Source organism: Vidua macroura, chromosome 38, assembly GCF_024509145.1.
Source record: "Vidua macroura isolate BioBank_ID:100142 chromosome 38, ASM2450914v1, whole genome shotgun sequence".
Lineage (NCBI taxonomy): Eukaryota > Metazoa > Chordata > Aves > Passeriformes > Viduidae > Vidua > Vidua macroura.
Window position 1 is genome coordinate 655,614 of NC_071608.1, and position 19,062 is coordinate 674,675.

At 58.8% G+C, this 19,062-nt stretch overlaps 3 protein-coding genes across 3 annotated transcripts in view; 1 reads left to right on the plus strand and 2 right to left on the minus strand.

Moving 5' to 3' along the window:
• Positions 1 to 344: 344 nt before the first annotated feature.
• The window catches only part of LOC128821312 (serine/threonine-protein kinase pim-1-like), a 45,189-nt gene continuing 26,471 nt past the window's right edge, over positions 345 to 19,062 (minus strand). The window contains exon 7 of the mRNA XM_054002274.1: positions 345 to 524. The gene's annotated coding sequence lies outside the window, so the exon portion shown is untranslated. The remainder of the gene's footprint in view (positions 525 to 19,062) is intronic.
• On the plus strand, positions 1,614 to 5,175 carry LOC128821313 (serine/threonine-protein kinase pim-1-like). The gene is given in 7 exon segments (XM_054002276.1): positions 1,614 to 1,894; positions 1,896 to 2,403; positions 2,565 to 2,615; positions 2,820 to 3,186; positions 3,830 to 4,009; positions 4,265 to 4,414; positions 4,605 to 5,175. Coding segments are annotated over 6 exon segments (1,290 nt in total). The 5' UTR covers positions 1,614 to 1,817; the 3' UTR covers positions 4,372 to 4,414; positions 4,605 to 5,175.
• Positions 7,502 to 11,791, minus strand: LOC128821292 (maestro heat-like repeat family member 5). The gene is made up of 12 exons (XM_054002243.1): positions 11,657 to 11,791; positions 11,224 to 11,411; positions 10,998 to 11,135; positions 10,609 to 10,723; positions 10,402 to 10,435; positions 9,715 to 9,827; positions 9,344 to 9,520; positions 9,055 to 9,210; positions 8,794 to 8,895; positions 8,445 to 8,547; positions 8,115 to 8,171; positions 7,502 to 7,826 (listed from the first exon to the last, which is right to left on the minus strand). Exons 1-12 carry the CDS (start codon positions 11,789 to 11,791, stop codon positions 7,627 to 7,629), a joined length of 1,518 nt encoding a protein of 505 aa, XP_053858218.1. The 3' UTR covers positions 7,502 to 7,626.

Here is a 19,062-nt window from a genome sequence, read left to right on the forward strand (position 1 = left end):
TCACCCTGTGAATGAGCTGCACATTCCCTTTGAAACTGTCAGGGGTTTCTTAAAGACACAAAGTCCCACTTAGAGCTTTTTGCTCTGGTTTGGAAGTGGGAAGGGCAATTCTCCATCCACCAGCTCCAGACTGCACTGCCTCAGGAACACGGCCCACTCGCCAGGTTTGGCCCACTCATGGCACTTCTAGAGGAGGAAGAAAGTGCAACTGCACCATTCCAGCAAAAAAGGAATGAAGAGTGGGACAGACAAAACATCCTGGGGAGATCCAGGCATTCAGCTGGGACTGTGGAGAGTTTAGTCCTTGCCAATGGGATGTGTGTCCCCAAGTGCAATCTCCTGGCCTGCAGGAGAGTCTCGCTCACCTGCCAAAGCAGAAAGCTCAGGGCTGTGCTCAGAAGGGGCTCGTCTGATGCAAAGCTGTCAGAGCAATGTGAGGGCAGAGCCAGCCCAGCTGTGCCCAGGGCTGAGCCCAGCAGAGCCCTGGCAGAGCCCAGAGCAGCCTCAGCACCCGCAGAGCCCGGCTGCGAGGAGAGAAACCAGAAAGCGCCCGTCAGCTGAAGGCTCCTGTCCCCTTGTCCCAGCCGGCTGCGGTGCTCAGGCCATGCTGGCCGTGCCCAGAGCAGTGCCCAGAGCTGCCCATCACTGCTGCCTTTGGGAGCAGAGCAGGAGGGCAGGACATGTGCCCAGCCTGCAGCCAGCCACGGCACATCCAGCCCTCAGCAGCTGCCCAGAGCAGGATGCTCCTGTGCTCGCTGCCATCTCCCCAAAGCTCTGATCCCACCATGCCAAGCAGACGGGACCCACCTCATGCCATCCCCCTGTAAGAGACGGTCCAAACTTTCCTTCATTTGCCTCACGGCCGTCACAAGGACCCTGCAGACCCCTGACAGGAGTTCTGGCCTGGCTGGGGTGGACACGTGTTGAGGAATTGGCACAGCTGCCCAGCCCACAAGGAAGAGAAAGAACAAGCTGTCAAGTTTCGCAAACATTTGTCCTCCTTTGCTGCAAGAGTTGTGCTGCACACACAGTGTGGAAAGCCAAGAGAAGCTGCAGCTGGTGGCACATTTTGTGACAGAAGCTGCATCTCATTCCCCAGGAAAAGTTCTTGGAAAGAGCAAACAGGACTCCCAGGAGTAGAGTCCGGGAAAACTGAAACAGCTTTTAGGAAATTAAATGAAAATGGAAAGAAACAATCCAAGATGTTTTTCTCTATTTATTTTTATGCTCCCCTTTTCCATCTTGCACTACTTCTCCATGCCATGAATTCCAAATGCATCTCACCTCTACGATCCATGACGTGGCAAGGTCTAGACACTGGAAAATACCATGAGCTAGACACAGTTTGCCTTCCCCTGGTTTTCTTGGAAAGCAATGCTGTAAACTAAATGCAGTGCTTGGGTCAGGTACAAATTCTGCATTCAGGGAATGTGCCCCGACAGGGTTTGATCCTCAGCAGGGACAATGCACAGCAGCAACCGAGGGGATCCCTGTGCCCCTGTGCAGGAGTCCAGACTCTGGGTCTGGGCTGAACAGGGCAAAGTTCCCGTGTTTGGACAGGCTCAGGTGCTGCCCCCGGGGAGCGCGGGGCTGGGCGTGGGGGTGAGCGGGCAACGGACAAACGGACACGAGGACAAACGGCCCCGGAGCTTCAGTTGCAGCGGCAGCAGCAGCAGCAGCAGCAGCAGCAGACAGAGCAGCGAAAGCAGCGACTTTGTGGAGTCCCTCTTGCTCTTCCTCTCCCTCTCCCGCTGTCCCGCAGCCTCTCCCGCTCTCCCGTTCCCGCTGTCCCCTCCTCTCCCGGTCTCTCTCTCCCTATGCCCGGCCGGGCCATGCCCCCGGCCCGCCCCCGGCCCCGGGCGGGGCTGTCCCGTCCCCGGCCCCGGCCGTCCCGCTGCCGTCTCGCCCGCCCGGCTCTGGCCGTGCTGGCGCTGCTGGGCGGGCATCAGTGCCTGGGGCTGGGGCGGCATTGCCTCCCTTTGGCTCCGCCTGGCCCGAGCCCGTCCCCGTCCCCGGCCCCAGCCCCGGCCCCGGCCCCGGCCCCGGCCCCGGCCCCGGCGCCGGCTCCTCCCGGGCCCCGCGGAGGACACAGGCGGCGCGGCTGCTGCCGCCGCCTCCGCTGCGGCTTCCCCGGCCCGAGCTCCGCCGCTCGGCAGCACGGCCACCGGCCCCGAGCCGCCGCTGTCCCGTTGCCAGGAGCGAACGCCTGGGGATGGCCGGCCCGGGGCGCTTGAGGGGCGCTCGGGGGCCGCTCCTGGCCCCGGGCCGAGCGCTGACAGCCGCGTCCCGCCAGCAGGGAAGGCGCAGCAGGGCCTGCAGGAGCAGTACTGGCTGGGTTCGCTGCTGGGCCGCGGCGGCTTCGGCAGCGTCTTCGCGGCCACGTGGCTCTCGGATGGCACGCCGGTGAGCGGCGGGGCCGGCGGCGGGCGCAGGAGGAGGGGCCGGAGGAGGAACAGGAGGAGGAGGAGGAGGAGGATGAGGAGGAGGAGGAGGAGGAGGAGGAGGAGGATGGGGCTGGGCAGGGCGGGCGGCGAGCTGAGCCCGCTGCTTCTCTTGGCTTGCAGGTGGCCATCAAAAGGGTGCCATGGAACCACGTCCTGCACTGGGGCGAGCTGGTGAGTGAGCGGGGCCAGCGGCAGAAGCCGGGGCATGCCGGGCGGGGATGAGCCGGGGCCCGGCAGGGTGGAAGCCGCCGGGACGCCTCGAGGGAGAGCGGGCGTGGGGCCAGCGCAGGGCGCAGAGCATCCCGGGCTGGGCGAGGGGTTCCCGATCCCTGGCACAGCCTCAGCCCCACTGACGGCATCGTGCTCCTCCCGCAGCCTAACGGCACCAGCGCACCTGTGGAGGTCGTGCTGCTGGCCAAGGTGTCCACTGGCTTCCCCGGTGTCGTCCAGCTGCTGGAGTGGCTTGAGCTCCCCAACGACATTGTGATGGTGCTGGAGCACCCAAAGCGGTCTCAGGACCTGCACCATTTCATTCGGGCACGGGGGTTCCTGTCCGAGGAGGTGGCGCGGGACCTGTTCCGCCAGGTGCTGGAGGCCGTGCGGCACTGCACCAGCTGCGGGGTCCTCCACAGGGACATCAAACCAGGGAACATCCTGGTTGACCTGGCCACCGGGCAGGCCAAATTAATTGACTTTGGCTGTGGCACCTACCTGCAAGACACAGCCTACACTCACTTTGCAGGTGAGTCCACACAGGGGTGTGCTCCCGGTCCCAGCATCTCACGGCCCAACATCTCCCAGCCCAAGCTGGCTGTGGCATCGGGGATTGTCCCTTTTGCTGCCCTTGATGGCACTGAGATTTCAGCCGAGTTGCGTTTCAGCAGGGCTGGGTGGGGAGACAGCTTCCAGCCCTGCTGGCAGCCTTTGCCCACCACTCTGCCCAGGGCTGGGGCTGCGGCTGGGGCAGCCAGCCCAGCAAAAACACCCGTGGGTGGGGGTAGCAGAGAGGGGGGGCCAGAACCTGTGCCCCAGCCGGTTTGGTGTGCAGGTGAGAAAGGGCTTGGACTGCTCCACTCACCTGGTTTGCTTTGGATTCATAATGTTTTTTGGGGCAATGCAGGCAGGGAGGATGAAGGCATGGTTTTCCCCACCAGTGAGTGGGTTTTTCCTTGTCATGGTTGGGCCTTGCCAGGGCTTCAGCTGCCCTCTTTCAAGACCAGTGGCTTCTTTTCCAACCCCAAGTCTGTACACAAGTCCCAGGTGCTGGTGAGAGGGCAGCGGTCACCCCGTGTGCCACTGGGGCAGCCCCCGCATTCCCAGGGATGCTGGGGCCAGGCTCTGGGAGCAGCAGCATCCCCCTGCTGAAGCCCATCTCTATTCCATAGGAACACGATCATACAGCCCCCCAGAATGGATGCATTTTGGCTGGTACTACGGCAAGCCAGCTACTGTCTGGTCCCTGGGCATCGTGCTGCACTAGATGGTCTGCGGGGAGCACCCTTTCTGGGGGTGCCAGAACATCAGCTGGGACCATCAGCTCTCGCTGCCACAACGGCTCTCTCCAGGTGGATCCTCATCTCTGGCCACGGGGGCAATACCAGTGCTGGGAGACAGCAGCAGCTCGTGAGCATCCCGCTCTGGCAGCTGCTGAGGAGGGGGCACATGTCCTGCTCTCCTGCTCTCCTCCACAACTGGGAATTGATGGGAAAGTTTAGGCCCAGCTCTGAGCACATCCAGCATGGCCTGGGCAGGGGAATAGTGGGGCAAAGCCAACAGGAGCCTTCTCCAGCTGACCAGCGGGTTCTGGTTTCTCTGCCCAGAGTGCCAAGATCTGATCAGGAGGTGTTTATCCATGCTGAATATGGAAAGGCCTTCGTTAGAAGAGCTGTTGTGTGATCCCTGGATGCAGGACATTCATCTGCCCTAGAAGAAGGGAAAGAGCCACAGGCACACTCTGATGCAGGGCCCTGGTAAGTTACAGCTCCACACATGCCTTGGCAATCAGAAGCAAAGGAACCCAGACTTTTTTGTGCTGCCTGTGTCACTGCCCAGGGGTCATCAGATGGGAAGACGCAGCCCTTGTGCTGGAGCGGAGCTGCTCTGCCCAGCACTGGTGGCCGCCATCCGAGCTGCTTCTGCTTGTCCTTGGTTCCCTGACAGCTGGGGCCCTGGGCAGAACCCTGACAGCCTGGTCTCAGCCCCAGGGAAGGAGAAGGAGCCCCTGGAGAAGCTGTAGCAGGTGGGACTGCTGCTGCTGGAGACAGCGAGGAAGACATCAAGGATGACAACCTCTTGCTCCACCTGGTCACTGGCAGGATGAAGATGACGTCACTTTGATTCTGGCACCTTCTCCAAAGCCAGGCTCCACAGGGAATTTGCAGATGAGTCCACACGCAGGGGATGCTCCCAGATTTGGGCATTGCACAGCCTGGCCGGGAACCAAAGGTTCCCCCTTTGCTGGGGCGGATGCAGCTGATCCTTCAGTCGGCTGCCCAGCTGCTTTTGGCAGGGCTGGGGGCATGGGCTGGGGTGGGCACGAAATGGGAGTGGGCTCCTGGCCCTGCCAACAGCCCCCACCACCCACCGTGCCCCGGGCTGGGGCTGGGGCTGGGGCAGCCAGCCCGACACAAACCAACCCCCATGGTGGGAGCAGAGGTGGGACTCCAGAGCCTGTGCAGGGGCTGCTTTGCTTTGCAGGCAAGGAAGGGCTTGGGCTGCTCCCCTGCCCTTGTTTGCTTTGGAATCACTCTTATTTTGGGAGGCAGTGCAGGGGGAAGGGAGAAAGCCTGGGCTTCCTTCACCCATGGGTAGTTTTTTCCCTGGCATGCAGGGGTTGCGCCTTCCTCACGCCCCAGACAGAGATATGATTTTTGACCTTTTTTCTTGTTTCCCCTTTTTGTCTGTAATCTACTTTCAATAATTTGTGGTGTGTTTTTCTAGAGGAAGCGTTCTAGGTGGGGTCCAGTCTGGATGGGGAAGTGCTTGGGAGCAGCTGTGGCGTGGATGTGCTGTGCCCTTGGAGAAGGCTGAGGACATCGTTTGGGACCAGCTTTTCTTCCAGCGGTGGATGGCGTCAGGTGGGTCCCATCTGCTTGGCATGGTGGGATCAGAGCTTTGGGGAGATGGCAGCGAGCACAGGAGCATCCTGCTCTGGGCAGCTGCTGAGGAGGTGGATGTGCCGTGGCTGGCTGCAGGCTGGGCACATGTCCTGCCCTCCTGCTCTGCTCCCAAAGGCAGCAGTGATGGGCAGCTCTGGGCACTGCTCTGGGCACGGCCAGCATGGCCTGGGCACCGTGGGCGGCTGGGACAAGGGGACAGGAGCCTTCAGCTGACGGGCGCTTTCTGGTTTCTCTCCTCGCAGCCAGGCTCTGCGGGTGCTGAGGCTGCTCTGGGCTCTGCCAGGGCTCTGCTGGAGCTCAGCAATGGGCCCCAATCAGCCAAAGAAGAAATGGTGTGACCTGCAGCACAGACTTGCTTGAGCATTTCAGCAACACAGCTCAAGTTTGCAGAGTGCACACCTCCAAGGGAAAACATGCCACCACCCAAAAATTAAACTTGTTCAATAGCTTCTGAAATGAAATCAGTCTGGGATGACCCCAAATGACATTTTTCAGCTTGCTCAAGCTGTAGCTCAGGCCTTCTCTGGACAATTCTCTCCCCACCTGCCTTTTACTTCCCAACTGCTCCCTCTTTTCCCCCAGTGAGTTCCCAGCACGTGGCAGTCTCCATCACACTGTTGCCTTCCTTGATGCGCCTCACCATGAGGAAGGCCAAGCCCCTGGCTTAGGGACTCATCCTGTCACTGGCTGAGGAGCTGCAATGTCTCAGAGGTCTGGTTGGATTTTAGTGGCATTCAGAGCTGCTCTCCAGCACTCAGCTCTCCTCACTGCTGAGCTCCCACTCCCTTTTCCTTGTCCTTTCAGCAGGATGAGCTCTGTGAATCCCCTTGGGCCTCCCCACTCTTCCCAGCCCATGCACCCACCTCAGTTAGGCTGAAGCTGCAGCTTCTCTGTCTCCTCTGGCACACCAGTCCAGTCCCCTGTGCGGGGAGCCCCAGCCCCAGAGCGCAGCACCCAACAGTGCCGTCCGGGCTGGAGCAGCTTCCCTGCAGCCCTGGCTTGGCTCTTGGTGGCAAGGGAATGCTCCCTGTTTGCAGCTGTCCTTGCAGGATGGCCCCAGGGCAGAGCCCAGCCGGGCTCCCACTGCAGCCCTGAAGCTTGGGGCAGACAGTGGTCCCAGAGCTGAGGTTCATGGGGAGCACCCGCAGCTGTGCCTGGCACTCTGTTGCCGTGTGTCACAGTGCAGGCTGGCTTGTACTGGGTGAATGGACCAGCCCCTGCTTTGACTGACAGGGGCCTCGCCCATCACATCTCTCCCAAGGCTGCAGGCATTTCACAGGCCAGAATCTGAAGGGGCGCAGAGATCAGACCAGTGAAATTATCCAGACTGGCTTTTTCAAAGGCCCCTTAGAATGAAGGGCTTGAGCACAAACGCTCTCTGTTTGCCCCATGAACATCAGGCTGAGTGGTCTCTTTGGCTCCAACCCACTTTCCTCCTCAAGCCAACGTTACCCACTGCCTCCCACATCCCCCCCGTGCCTTGCCACTGCCTTGTCTTGTCAGGGCTTTCACAGCCCCTCATCCCTTGCTGGCCCCATCCCCTCAGGGTCTCCCTCAGCCCGGCCAACCTGCCCGGCAGCAGCACCGCAGCCCCACAGGAGCTCCCGAGGAGCCCCATCCAGAGGCACCTCGGAGCCCTCAGCAATGCAGCCAGCAACACACGGGCAGGAGGACACAGATGGTGGTTCCTGCCTAGGACAGGGCTTGTGGCCATCTCCAGGCACCGGTCTCACAGGGATCCCTGGAACTCCGGCCCCTGCCCACCGGCTCTGTTGGCAGCACAAGGGCTTCAGCAGAACCACCAAAGGCCAAGGGGCTTCTGGCCATTTTCCCTGCAAGCCTGCACGTGCCTGGGCAACTTGCTGAGCCCAGGCACCTTTTGCTCCCTCTTCCGCTATGCCCTGCAGAGCCTGGGCAGCAAAAGAAAGATCCTGGGAGTCTGTCTATTACAACACATCCTATATTTATATCCTACAGAAAAGCAGAAAGAACGAAAGAACAACCTCGAAGAAAGGAAACATTCCTGCTGGCTCAGGTGGCCCCAGCAGACAGAGCCTCTGGGATCAACACTCTGCACAGCTCCGGCAGCGCAGCCAGCCGAGCCCCAAGAGACGAGGCCGTGTCCTCCATGCCCTGTGGAGCTGATCATGCAGGCTGTCCAAGATGGAATATCGAGCTCTCTCTACTGCCTGGAGGACGTACAATGTTTGAATTGCCAGGCTTCCAACGGCGACGCTGATGTCATTTGCCATGCCTTCAAGGGCTGAAAGAGAGAGCAACAGAGCCATGGTCAGATCCCGGATCTGAGGGAACCCGAGGAGACCTCCCTGCCAGGGCCATCCCAGCCGGCTCCGGCCACGGCCAGCAGGGAGCAGGGACCAACGGGATCAGCCCAAAGCTGCTGGCCACAAATCCCCCAGGTGGCCCTGAAATCTCCATGTGCTCTGCCCACGCTGCCCATCGTCCGCACAGGAAGCAGAGCCCTCCGCAGCTGGGGCACGGCTTGCAGCTCCCCCGCCAGCCCCGCTGATAGCCCGCTGCCCTCACTCACCCTCACAGATGAGCTGGAGCTCTTCCTTCTGACCCCTCAGCTGCCGCCCGGCCATCCCTGCCAACACAGAGCCTGTCACGGCCCAGCGGCACAGCTCCCTGCCAGCGGCGCTGCCAGCCCTGTGGCCACACGGCCTCCTGGCCCGGCAGGGCTCAGCCGGGCCCTTGCCGCACGCTGCCGCCCAAGGGCACGGCTGCGAGAGGGCGGCAGCAGCGCCCAGGCCAGCCGGGGGCTCCACCCCGCCGGGCCCGGATGGCGCTGCCGGGGCAGCAGGCGGGGCTGGGGCCGAGCTGCGGCGGGGCGGGGAGGGAGCCCGGGCTCGCGGCTCACCCAGGAACCTGATGGCCGCCTCTCGCAGGGGCTCCTGTGGGCTCTCCAGGTAGGGCATGGCCTGGCACAGGTGCTCGGCCGCTCTGCTGCTGTCGTCTGCCAGCTGGAGAGAGCGGCAGGAGGGAAGGGTTGGCGCGGGCTCAGCCCCTGGGCCGGGCGCTCCCTGCGCCCAGCCCCAGCCTCCCCTGCCCTCACCGCCGTGAGCTCGGGCCCACAGGAGCCTGGAGAAGAGCCCGCGCCGCCTCTGGCTGCAGCAGCGGGCAGGGGCACAGCTGCCAGCCCCGCACACTGAGCACCGCGCTCAGGGGGATTCTCCAGCCTGAGGCTGGCACTTCCAGGCCGTCCTTACCAGGCACTCGGTGAACTTCCACAGCTTCTTGTTCTTCACCACTTTTTCCAGATCCCTCCTCTTCAGGAACTGGGCCACACAAAGCAGCGTTTCCTGAGAAGCCTGGAGAGCAGCAGAGACGCGGAGATGGCCCCACAGCCCAGGGCGCAGGACCTGTGTCCCTGTGCCAAGGCCTGGAGGAGGCTGCAGCCCAGCAGGCGCCAGGGCAGGAGGCAGCTGAGCCGCCTCCCAGGGGGACAGCAGCAGCCCACGAGTCCTCACCTGTGCCACACGCCCATCCTCATCATGGCAGTGGAAGAAGAGTGGCAGCAGGCTCTGGTGCACGTGTGTCTTCAGGGCCTTTTTGTCCTTTTCCAGTGGAAGAGACACCAATGTTTGGAATAGCAGGATGGAGAGCAGCTGCACCTGGCTATTGTCCTGTATGAAAGGAAGAAAAAAAGACCTCAGCATCGGCTGCACGAGGCTCAGCTTGGCTCAGGCCTGGAAATCCACAGGGCACAAAGTGTCCGGGCAGCAGCCAGTGGCTGTGGCTGGAGGCAGCGAGCCTTACGTGGTCAAAGAGTGGCAGGAGCACCTCAACCAGCTGCAGTGCAATGGAGCTGGCTATCAGCATGTCCTTGTCCCGGGAGATAAAGCTGAGGAGCATGACTGTCATGCTAACTATCTCTCCATCTGTGTCGCACAGGAGTTCCACAAGACTTTCAGTCAGGCTCCACATTTTTTCCCTCTGTGCGGAACACAAGTTTGTGAAACGCCATCCTGCTGCTGCAGGGCCTAGAGGCCAAAGGGCTGTTGCGGAGCACTTGGGCAGCTGAAGCAGGAGGCAGGAGAGCTGGGAGCAGCTGCCCCAGCGCCTAAAGCCCAGCAAAGCCCAAGCGACTGCATTCCTGAGCGCAGCCTCAGCCGCTGCCCCCTTCTCACCATCGAGGGATTGTCAATGAGCTTGAGAAGGGCCCTGAGCGCCAGGCGATGCCTGTCCCTGCACTTGCTCCGCAGGTGCCTTGACAAGATTTGCAGGACTCTGTTAGCACCGCCTCTGTCCTGGTTTAGGACAAATTAGGGGAAAACACCTCCAAAGGAGCCCCTTATAGGAAACCAAACCCTCCGCAACTTCCCCCCACCACCGTGTTCGGGAGGAATTCCTTCAGAGGGGAAGTGGAAAAGACTTGTTTATTAAGGAACAACAAAAAACACTCCCCAGCACAAGAGAAATAGCCCAAGATGACCACAGATGTTTTCACCAGTCCAAGGGGGTTGAGCTGTATCCCTCTTCGCCGCAGAGGGTACAGATCTTCTTTCGCAGACCCCGGGGGAGCTCCTGCCTGGAGTAGGTCCGATGTCTTCGGGGGGGGGGGGGGGGGAAGGGAACAACGGAAACTGGGGAAAAGGGGAAAAAAAATGGCAAAAAAGCAAGCCAGCGAAAAGCAGAGAAAAAAGAGAGGAAAACAGAGCCAGCAAAGCAGGCAGCCAGCAGCAAGCAAAAGCAGCAAGCAAGCCAAGCAGCAAGCCAGCAGCCAGCCTGGGGGGGGGAAGGAAGACAAAACAAACTGAGGACAGGGAACAGAAACCACGATTGGGATAATGAGCATGAAAATGTCCTGTCCCCACGACAGCCTCCACTCAAGTTCAGGCACTCGAGGACCTGAAAGGCACAGGGCAGTGACAGGGGACCCGGCTGGCAGGAGCCCTGAACCGCACAGGGCTGGGCCCAGGCAGCAGCACAGGGCGCGGGCACCCGTCCCAGGCAGCTGCGGCTACGAGAGGGCAGAGAGCTGGGAGGCAGCTGAGCGAGGCAGCGCTGGCCATCAGGCTCACCTCCACAAGGAACGCCAGGGCGGGCAGCTCCCAGCGTGGCTCCTGTGTGCTGAGCAGCCGGAGCAGGTAGCGAGCGATCTGGGAACACAAGGGGATGGAGACACGGGATATCTCCCTGGCAGGAGAAAAAGTAACCAAGACTTTGGGCCGGGGGACAAACCTCTCCCAGGATGGACTCACAGAGGTCTGGTCTTTCCCCAGCATCCTGCAAGGGGCCCTGGGCTATTTGGGAGGCGGCTCCTTGTGGGTACCCTCCTCTGCCAGCCTTTTCCAGTCTGCTTGGCTTGCCTCGGTGACAAGGCCCTCTGGCCCACGACCACTGGGACTGTGTGGGGCACCCTGGGCACAGAGCACAAATGTCAGAGGCAGTGGGGAGAAGGGGGTCTCACCTGGCCAGCAGACCCACGGCATAGTGGTGGGTGTCAGCACACAGCAGCGTGTCCCAGCCACGCTTGCGTTCCATTGCCAGCACCACATCCTCGTGCTGCATTTGGCAGAGCAGGGACTTCAGGGTCTGCACTGCAAACCTGCGTGCAGAGCAAAGCCCAGGTCACTGCTGGGAGCACTGGCTCCTGCCCAGGGATGTGGCAGGGACAGAGGAGTGGGATGGAGTACCTGTTGGGGCTGGTGGCAAGGCCGTATTGCTGCTGGCATCCCTTCCAGAAGGTATCGACCTCCTCTGGCATATCCAGAGTGCTGAAGAACACTTGGAAAAGCAGATGCACAAGTAGGTGGGGGAAATACACCGTCACCATATGTGGGACACAGGGCACCTGGAGGATCTTCCACATCACCACAGTTGCCTGCAAAGGACAAAGCCCCCCGAGACAGCACTCAGTGCCGAGGTGTCCATGTGGCAGGGCCCGAGCACGGGAGGGAGAGGCCCGGAGAGACGCAGGGGGAGCAGCGGGCCTGGTGCCCCTGAAGCTGCCCCAAGGCCAGGTTTCAGCCCAGCGCCTGAGGCAGGGAGATGCAGTGGGGCAAGGAGGATGGAGAGCTGCTGGGCAGGTGGCCTTGGGGCCAGCAAAGGCCAGTTGCAGAAACTCACAGCCAGGACAAAGACACCCGTTTTGCCCCCGTCAGAGGTGAACGTGCTGTGCTCTGGCCAACTCCCCAGCACATCGAGGAGTATCAGCTGCACTGGCTCCGCAGTCCTGGGTGAGCACATGATGCCCTTCCACATGGTGAAAGCAGCTCTGTGGGGTTAGAGCTCTGTCTCAGGGGGGTCTGGGACACAGCACCGTGGCCTGGGCAGCAGTGGAGACCTGAGCTGGCTGCCGGCTCTGCCTCTGCCCACTGCCCCTCGCCAGCAGCACCCAGGCAGCCCAGGCCTGTGGGGACAGGCCCCTGAGGGGCAGCGAGGGAGCATGGCAGCAGGCTCAGGGGCTGAGGTGCCAGGGCTGGCAAAGGGAGCAGCCAGAGGGCCCTGGGGACTCTCTGTTGGTCAGACACCTGGCACAGGCTGTACAGGCTGATGGGCTGGGGAGCCCTGAGCCCTCTGGGCAGGTGGCCCCATACCTGTCACAGGATGGGGCCACACACACAGGAGCGTCATTACTACATCAGCAGGCTGTTCTTCAGTGAGATCCAGCAGGGCCCTGTTCAGCCTCTGCTCAGCAAACTGATTGTCCATGAGCCACTGGTGGATGTACCTCACTATGGCGGGCACCTGGAGAAGGCACGGGGAGACTTGGAAAGCTGCCAGAGGGAGGAATGTCTCCAGCTTCCCCGGAGAAGTGCTTCCCTTCCCACCACACTGCCATGGCCTCAAAGGCTTCCAGTGACCAGCGGGCGTGGCTTGGGAGGCCAAGCAATTCCTGGGAGGATCAAACCCTGGCCACAGGCTGCTTATTTGCTTTGGATTGCAAAACCCCCCCTCTACGAGCATATCCAGCAGGGCAGCACAGGTCTTGGTTTTGAAGGTGTGTGAATATGCTCTGAGCCCTGTGTCCATGGTGCTGGTCTCTTCCTCCTGAATCCTCTTGATGAATTTGCAAACCAGGTGTAGGAGAAGGGCAGGAAGCCAGGGGTGTTCCACGGAATGATCCAAGCACGGTGCTCGGCTGAGCGGTGACAGCAGGCCCAGCCCAGGTGGGGATGGCTGCAGGTACCTGCGCTGTTCTGCGGAAGAGGCCACGGGCGGGGTCCTGCTCTTGTGTGCGGTCCATGGCTGCATCTGGCAAAGAGCGAGCGCAGCCAGAGCTGAGGGGCTGCGGGAGAGGCCGGAGAACACAGCCCAGCCCTGAGCTCCCCAGGCAGGGACAGCCCTGGGATACCCCAGGGGATGGAGTACGGCCCCTGCAGGGTGTCTGCCCGGCCCCTCTTCCGTCCTGTCCATGGGCATGTCCCCAGGAGATGGGATGGGATGGGATGGGATGGGATGGGATGGGATGGGATGGGATGGGATGGGATGGGATGCAGTGGGATGCAGTGGGATGGGATGCAATGGTGCCAAGCTGCCTGCAGGCACCAGCCCTAAACCCAGCTCTGCCACTCACCCTCCTGTAGAGTCTTGAACCGCACCACCTCTTTGATCTCCTCTATTGGGGCAGCTCCAGGGCCTTCTTCCTCCTCCTGCACCCAGACCAGCTTGGGCCCTCTCAGGGATCTCTGCTCCATGGCAGTGACTGGATTTGTGGCTACTTGCAGGAGAGATGCCTCGGAAAAGCTCCGAGTCAGCAAGTCCTGCAGTCGTGCCTGGAAGGCACCTTCAAGAGAGAAGCCTCAGGAAGGCTACAGGACAGCAAGTCCTGCACTCTGGTCTCGAAGGCTCCTGCCACAAGGACAGGAGACTCCTGTCAAGGATTGTGGTCAGGCCTCGAGGGCACCGGTGGCAGGGATGGGAGATGCCTCCGGGGCACCAAGTCCTACAGTCTGCCCTCAAGGGCACCTGCAGAAGAGAAGCCTTGGGAAGGCCACAGGTCACCAAGTCCTGTGGTCTGGCCTGGAGGTCAGCTGCAGGAATAATGCCTGGGAAAAGCTCCGGGTCAGACACGAACGAGTGCGCTGTGCGGGGGCTCCTCACGGCACCGCTCTGTCCCGTCCTGTCCCGTCACGTGCTCCAAGCACTGTGGCGTGGTCTTGTCACCGCCAGCTCCTATGTCACCCCGTGTCACAAAGGGCCCTTGGACACACTGTCCCGTTCCATGACACGGTGGCCATGCAGCACCGTGTCACAAAGGGCCCCTGCACACACTGCCCCTTCCCTGGGGCCGCCCCCGACCCACCCAAAGTGGCCCAGGTTGGAAGGAATTCCTCACCCCAAGTGTCTAAGACAGCCCGACAGGGTCTTTAGGAACGGCTGAAACCATCAGCAAATAGAAAAGGAGGAATCCCCAAATTTCCCCCCAAAATTCCTGATTTCCCCCCAGATCCCCTCAGGAGCCTTCATCCCTCCTCCCTCCTCCTCCTCATCTTCCTCCCCGTTCCCACTTTTCCTTCCTCACCTTCCTCCTCCTCCTCCTCCTCCCGAGCCTTCCTCCCCTCCCGGCTCCATCCTCATCTTCCCGAGCCTTCATCTTCCTCCTCCCCATGGCTCCTTCCTCTTCCTCACCTCGCTTTTCCCTCCTCCTCCTCCTCCTCCCAAGCCTTCATCCCCTCCCAGCTCCATCCTCTTCCTCCCGGCTCCGCATCCCCGCGCCTTCCTCTTCATCTTCCTCCTCCTCTTCCCGAGCCTTCCTCCCTTCCCGCATCCTCCTCCTCCTCGCACTGCTCCTCCTCTTCCTCCCCCCTGGGGTCTCCTTCATCTTCCTCCTCCTCCTCTTCTTCATCCCCTCGCTTTCTTCATCTTCCTCTTCCTCCTCTCCATCCTCCTCCTTCTCCTCCTGCTCCCGGGCCTTCCTCCCGCTCCTCCTCCTCTCCCCGGTCCCTCCTTCCGGGCCTTCTTCCTCCTCCTGCTCCTCCTCCTCCTCCTCCCGCTTTTCCTCCCTTCCCGCTGCCGCATCTTCCTCCTCCTCTTCCTCCTCCTCCTCCTCCCCCCAGATCTTCATCCCTTCCATCCTCCTCCTCCCGCTCCTTCATCCCCTCCTCCTCCTCCTCATCCTCCCCCTCCTCCAGGGCCTTCATCCCCCCCCCCCCCCCATTTTCCCTCCTCCTCTTTCCCTCCTCCTCCTCCTCCTCCTCCCCCTCTTTTCTTCCTCCTCGTCCTCCTCCTCCTCTGGGGCCTTCATCCCTTCATCCTCTCCATCCTCCTCTTCCTCCCCCCCCCCCCTTTTCTTCCGCCTCCTCCTCCTCCTCCTCCTCCTCCTCCTCCTCCTCCTCCTCCTCCTCCTCCTCCTCCTCCCCCCAGGCCTCAGAGCCCCCAGGGCTGCCGACGCAGCTGTGCTGGGAAGGGCACGGGGCCTTCCACAGAAGCTGGCACGGCCTCCTTGGAACATGTCCCGGCTGGTGGCCATCCTAAACCCGCGCGTGTGACACAGACAAGGAACGTGTGGGCCAGAGCACCAATGCTGCTCGGACCCCTGGGGCCCGGGGAGCGCTGACATCATCAGGTGTGGCAGAGTCCCTGCCCAAGCAGACCTGCCACCCCCCGAGCCCTGGCAGCTCTGGTGCCCTTCTCCTGCCCCAGAGACCTGTGCCCGTGGGGGCTTCTGTGCCAGAGGGAGCCAAAGCCCACGTGCATTGGGGGCTGCGCTCCTGCCTGCAGGGGCTCTTGGCAGGAGCACCTGGAGCAACTGCTGGCAACACTTGGTCTCTGTCAGAAGCTCTTACTCCGTGCTGAAATTATTTTCTCATTGAAGTTCTTGCCTTCTGCACAAAACCACCTTAGTGGCCAAGGCACGGAAGAATCTGGCAAGTAAGAATCCTCAGTTCAGGAAAGCTTGACTTCCCATTGTTCAACTCAAGTAGTTCCAAAAATTTGCAAACTTCCCAAATTAATTGGGATGGCCTGAGGAGGTGAAGATTTGGAAGTAATTAGCACAGACATACCTAAGTACTTAGCACCAGTTAGCATAAGAAAAACCTGGCAGGCCTAACTTGACCTGAGAGTGACATGACAAAAAGCTTTAGCCATAGTCTACCAGAAGAACTAAGGGCAAGTGTGGAGTCAGCCCTGTGCAGGGAAGCCATGAGGAAGACTTTGTGCTGCTTTGGGGCATCGAGACGGCTCCTGGCCAGGGCCGGACATCAGCTTCAAGTACAGCAATCTGACACAATGTATTTCTAACCCCCTGCCTATCGAATCACCTCAGCAGTGTAAAGATGGATGGTATGTTTGATACAATTCCTACATCAACCCCCTGAAATTTATAGGTGGTGGAGAAACATTGCAGTGGGTGCAGACCCCTGCCCTCCTGCCAGGTCAGTAAAAGGGCTTTTGGCAGACAGTGCATTTGTCTGCCGATTTCTTTGAATAAGGGAGACCCCTCAGGACAGCTATATCCTGAGGGAACACCGTTGACCTTGACCTGTAGGTACCTGCACAAAATCAGCTGCCTCAGCTTCCAGGACCTCTCTTGGCCAGCATCCTGACGTGGATGCAGGACTGCTGCGAGGCACTGCTGGGACCCAGCAGGACGGGACCGGCTGTCTCGTGTCCACGTAGCACCCCCTGACACAGCCAGGGTCATCCCGAAACCAGAGAAACGCTCACGTGTCAGCACAGGGGAGCAAGGAGCACTGGGCTCCTCTCAGGGTATCTCAGCTGGGCTCGCTCCACAACACAGCCCCATTTTAAGGCCTGCTGATGCCCAGCTGCCAGAAATGTCTACCTTGTTCTCTCCAAGATGCACGGGGAGAGCCAATGAGCAGGACACCTTGGGAGGCAAACCTTCCCTGCCTTTTCTGAGGCCAGGGACACACCAAGATCAAACAAGACTCTCCACGCTGCGTGGTCCACACAGCCCAGCTCTGTGCTGGCCCTGGGCCACAGCAGCATCCCCCAGGCAAGAGGCAAATGCATATTGCCAAGAGTTGAAACCCAGCAGACAGGGAAGATGTGAAAAGTGTGTGCATAAAGGCCTTTTAATTCACAGCTCTCAAAGAGAGCTTTGGGGCTCACGGCTGGACAGAGATGCTCCTGCTCACACCTCTGTCCAAAGGGGGGAACACACCCTGCTGCAGGTGCTTGGGTTGGTCTCCATAGGTCCAGGCGGATGCCAAACCTGCTCTTCACAGCCTTCTCCCCTGCCCTGCCCTTCTGCCAAGTGCAATGAGCCTCAAAGACTGAAAGGACCACAGAGAGACAAAGGGGGACACTTGCACCTGCCTCCCTGGGAAGCACTTCCCTTGAGAAGCAAGCCCCTTTCCTCCAAAGGCATTTCCCCAAACGTGTAGCTTTCCTGGGGAACACCAACACACTCTTAAGAAAAGCTGGCAAGGCTGAGTGACTTCAGGTCCTTTCAGGACAGGCACTCCAGCTGTAGCTCCTATTCCCCCAAGTGTGTTTCCAGGTGGAGGCTCAGAGGTGCAGCCCCAGGCCCTCTATAAACACAAGCTGCCCGCTGCCTCTTCACCTGCCTCAACTCCTGCCTGGGGTCACAGCAGTAAAACCACGCTGTTCCAGGCAGAGCCCAGAGCCCTGTTCCCACAAGACGCTCTTGCCAGCATCTTCCTGCAAATGAATATCATCTAGGATATCATGCCCTGGTTCCACGAGAAATTCCCCTACACATTCCCCTTTTTCTTTCTGGACAACCCAGGCTCTATTTACAATAGACTCTAAAGTTTTCTTCATACACAAAAAAATACTGCCAAAGATAATAAGCACAGCAAAAGTGACAAGAATGATTCTAATTCCTTCCATCAAGAAGGTTTTCAGCCATCCAGTAATTCCACATTTCTTGAGCCATTTGTCCAAAGGATTTTCAACAATAGTAAGCTTTTTCATATTCTCTTGAAGTAGGGAAAGTCTCTTGTGAATGGAAACAGAGTGATCAGAAAGATTCATGCAACGCATTCCTTCAAAATCCTCACAGCTATGTCCTTGAGCCAGTAACAAGAAATCAGTTGCGGCACGATTCTGTAATCCAGCGTGTCGTCTACTGCCAACATCAGTGGTGAGCTCACTTAATATTTTGGAGATGATATTACTTTGTTTCCCTGTCCAACAAGCCAGTTGTCTTATTAGTTCAAAAGCTCAGGCGGAAGCAACTCCTGGTGCAAAAATTGATGCTAAAATGACAGATGGTCGTCCCCACAATTGAACATCATCTCTACAGTCAGGTCCTAATTCTAATTGGTGTACACTACGCTTAGCACATTGAGACTTGTGACTTATGTTGAGTACCTGTTGGATGCTGGGGGCAAATGATGTTAATTTGCCAAAGTAACACGGTCCTCCTGCTGCTTTAGCAGGTATGGCAGGCCAGGCACGATCCCCACAAATGAGGAATACTCCTGGAGGTTACATCTGTGCCGTGGCCCTAAACCATGGAACAGGCCAAATCCAATTGTCACAAACAGCAGTAATGTTGTTGTACCAAGGGGATCCAGGGGCAATGCAAGTACTATTACTTCTTGGTTTGAATGCCTGAAGGTTTTCGGAGCTAATGTCCTTTCTCTGAAATCCAAAACCTAGACAGTAATTTCCTGGAGCAGACCCTGACATGTCAAGCTCCTGAGGTTCTTTTTATACCTGTAACATTCAGTCCTTTTTGCAATTAAGAATGCTCGGGACCCTAGGGGAGTTTGTCAAAATGTTGAGTTGTTTGCAGCAATTAATTGGAATGCCTTTTGTTTCATTTCATTCTTGTGGATATTCTCAGTTCAGTCAGAGAGAAAAAGAGAGATTTCTACCAGGCTGGGCCTGGGAGAGAGTTGGAAAAGAATGTAAATAATTCACTATGTCTCTTGTTGTTCATATTGTTTATAGATATATTCTGCCACTGTGCATCATTCAGAGCACAACAATGGTGTGAGATGTTTTTACGTTAAGACCAATGAAATTTGTCTGCACAACGTTCTCTCTAAAGAGAGTGGTGCATTTGAAATAAATCAGTTTTCCTTCTCGCCTTCTGAACTGGAGTTCTTTGTTCCTGTCCTGCCACAACAACAACAACGGGCGGTAGTACAAAACTCTTCTGCTGCTTGTTCAGGCTTGGGATATACTTTACTTTTTGTCCAAGGCCTGAATTCTGTGAGATTGTTCAAAGGAACTCTGATTAAGCAAGTACAAAAGGGATCAGAGGGGGTAGCTAGTGATAAACAGAATGATTTTTGCCCTGTCTGATTGGCCCAGGTAACCCACATATTTGTTCATGATTGGATGTTAATCCATGCTGTCTTCTCCAAGGACAGTTTTGTCAGTCCTAACAGCACTGTAATCAAATGAAACAAGAATTTTGTAATTCTTGTTCCTAACTGGCAAAATGAACACCACAGGCTAAGAGCTTGCATTCTTTTTGTGGATAAGACAACGGTGTAAGCCTTGGTTACAACATGCCAAAAGAAAGCTTCGTATAGGCCTTCAATCTTTTCTGGTGTCCATGTTTCTGGCAAAGGCTGATCTGGCTC

What these genes read in the sequence shown, in the direction of transcription:
- LOC128821292 (XM_054002243.1), bottom strand. Translation starts at nt 11,791, where the DNA reads ATGTGGAAGGGCATCATGTGCTCACCCAGGACTGCGGAGCCAGTGCAG. An exon ending in CCCTGGCGTTCCTTGTGGAG is followed by an intron (nt 10,436 to 10,608) that starts GTGAGCCTGATG and finishes TGTGCCTTTCAG; the next exon opens with GTCCTCGAGTGCCTGAACTT. An exon ending in GAACTTGAGTGGAGGCTGTC is followed by an intron (nt 9,828 to 10,401) that starts GTGGGGACAGGA and finishes ACCAGGACAGAG; the next exon opens with GCGGTGCTAACAGAGTCCTG.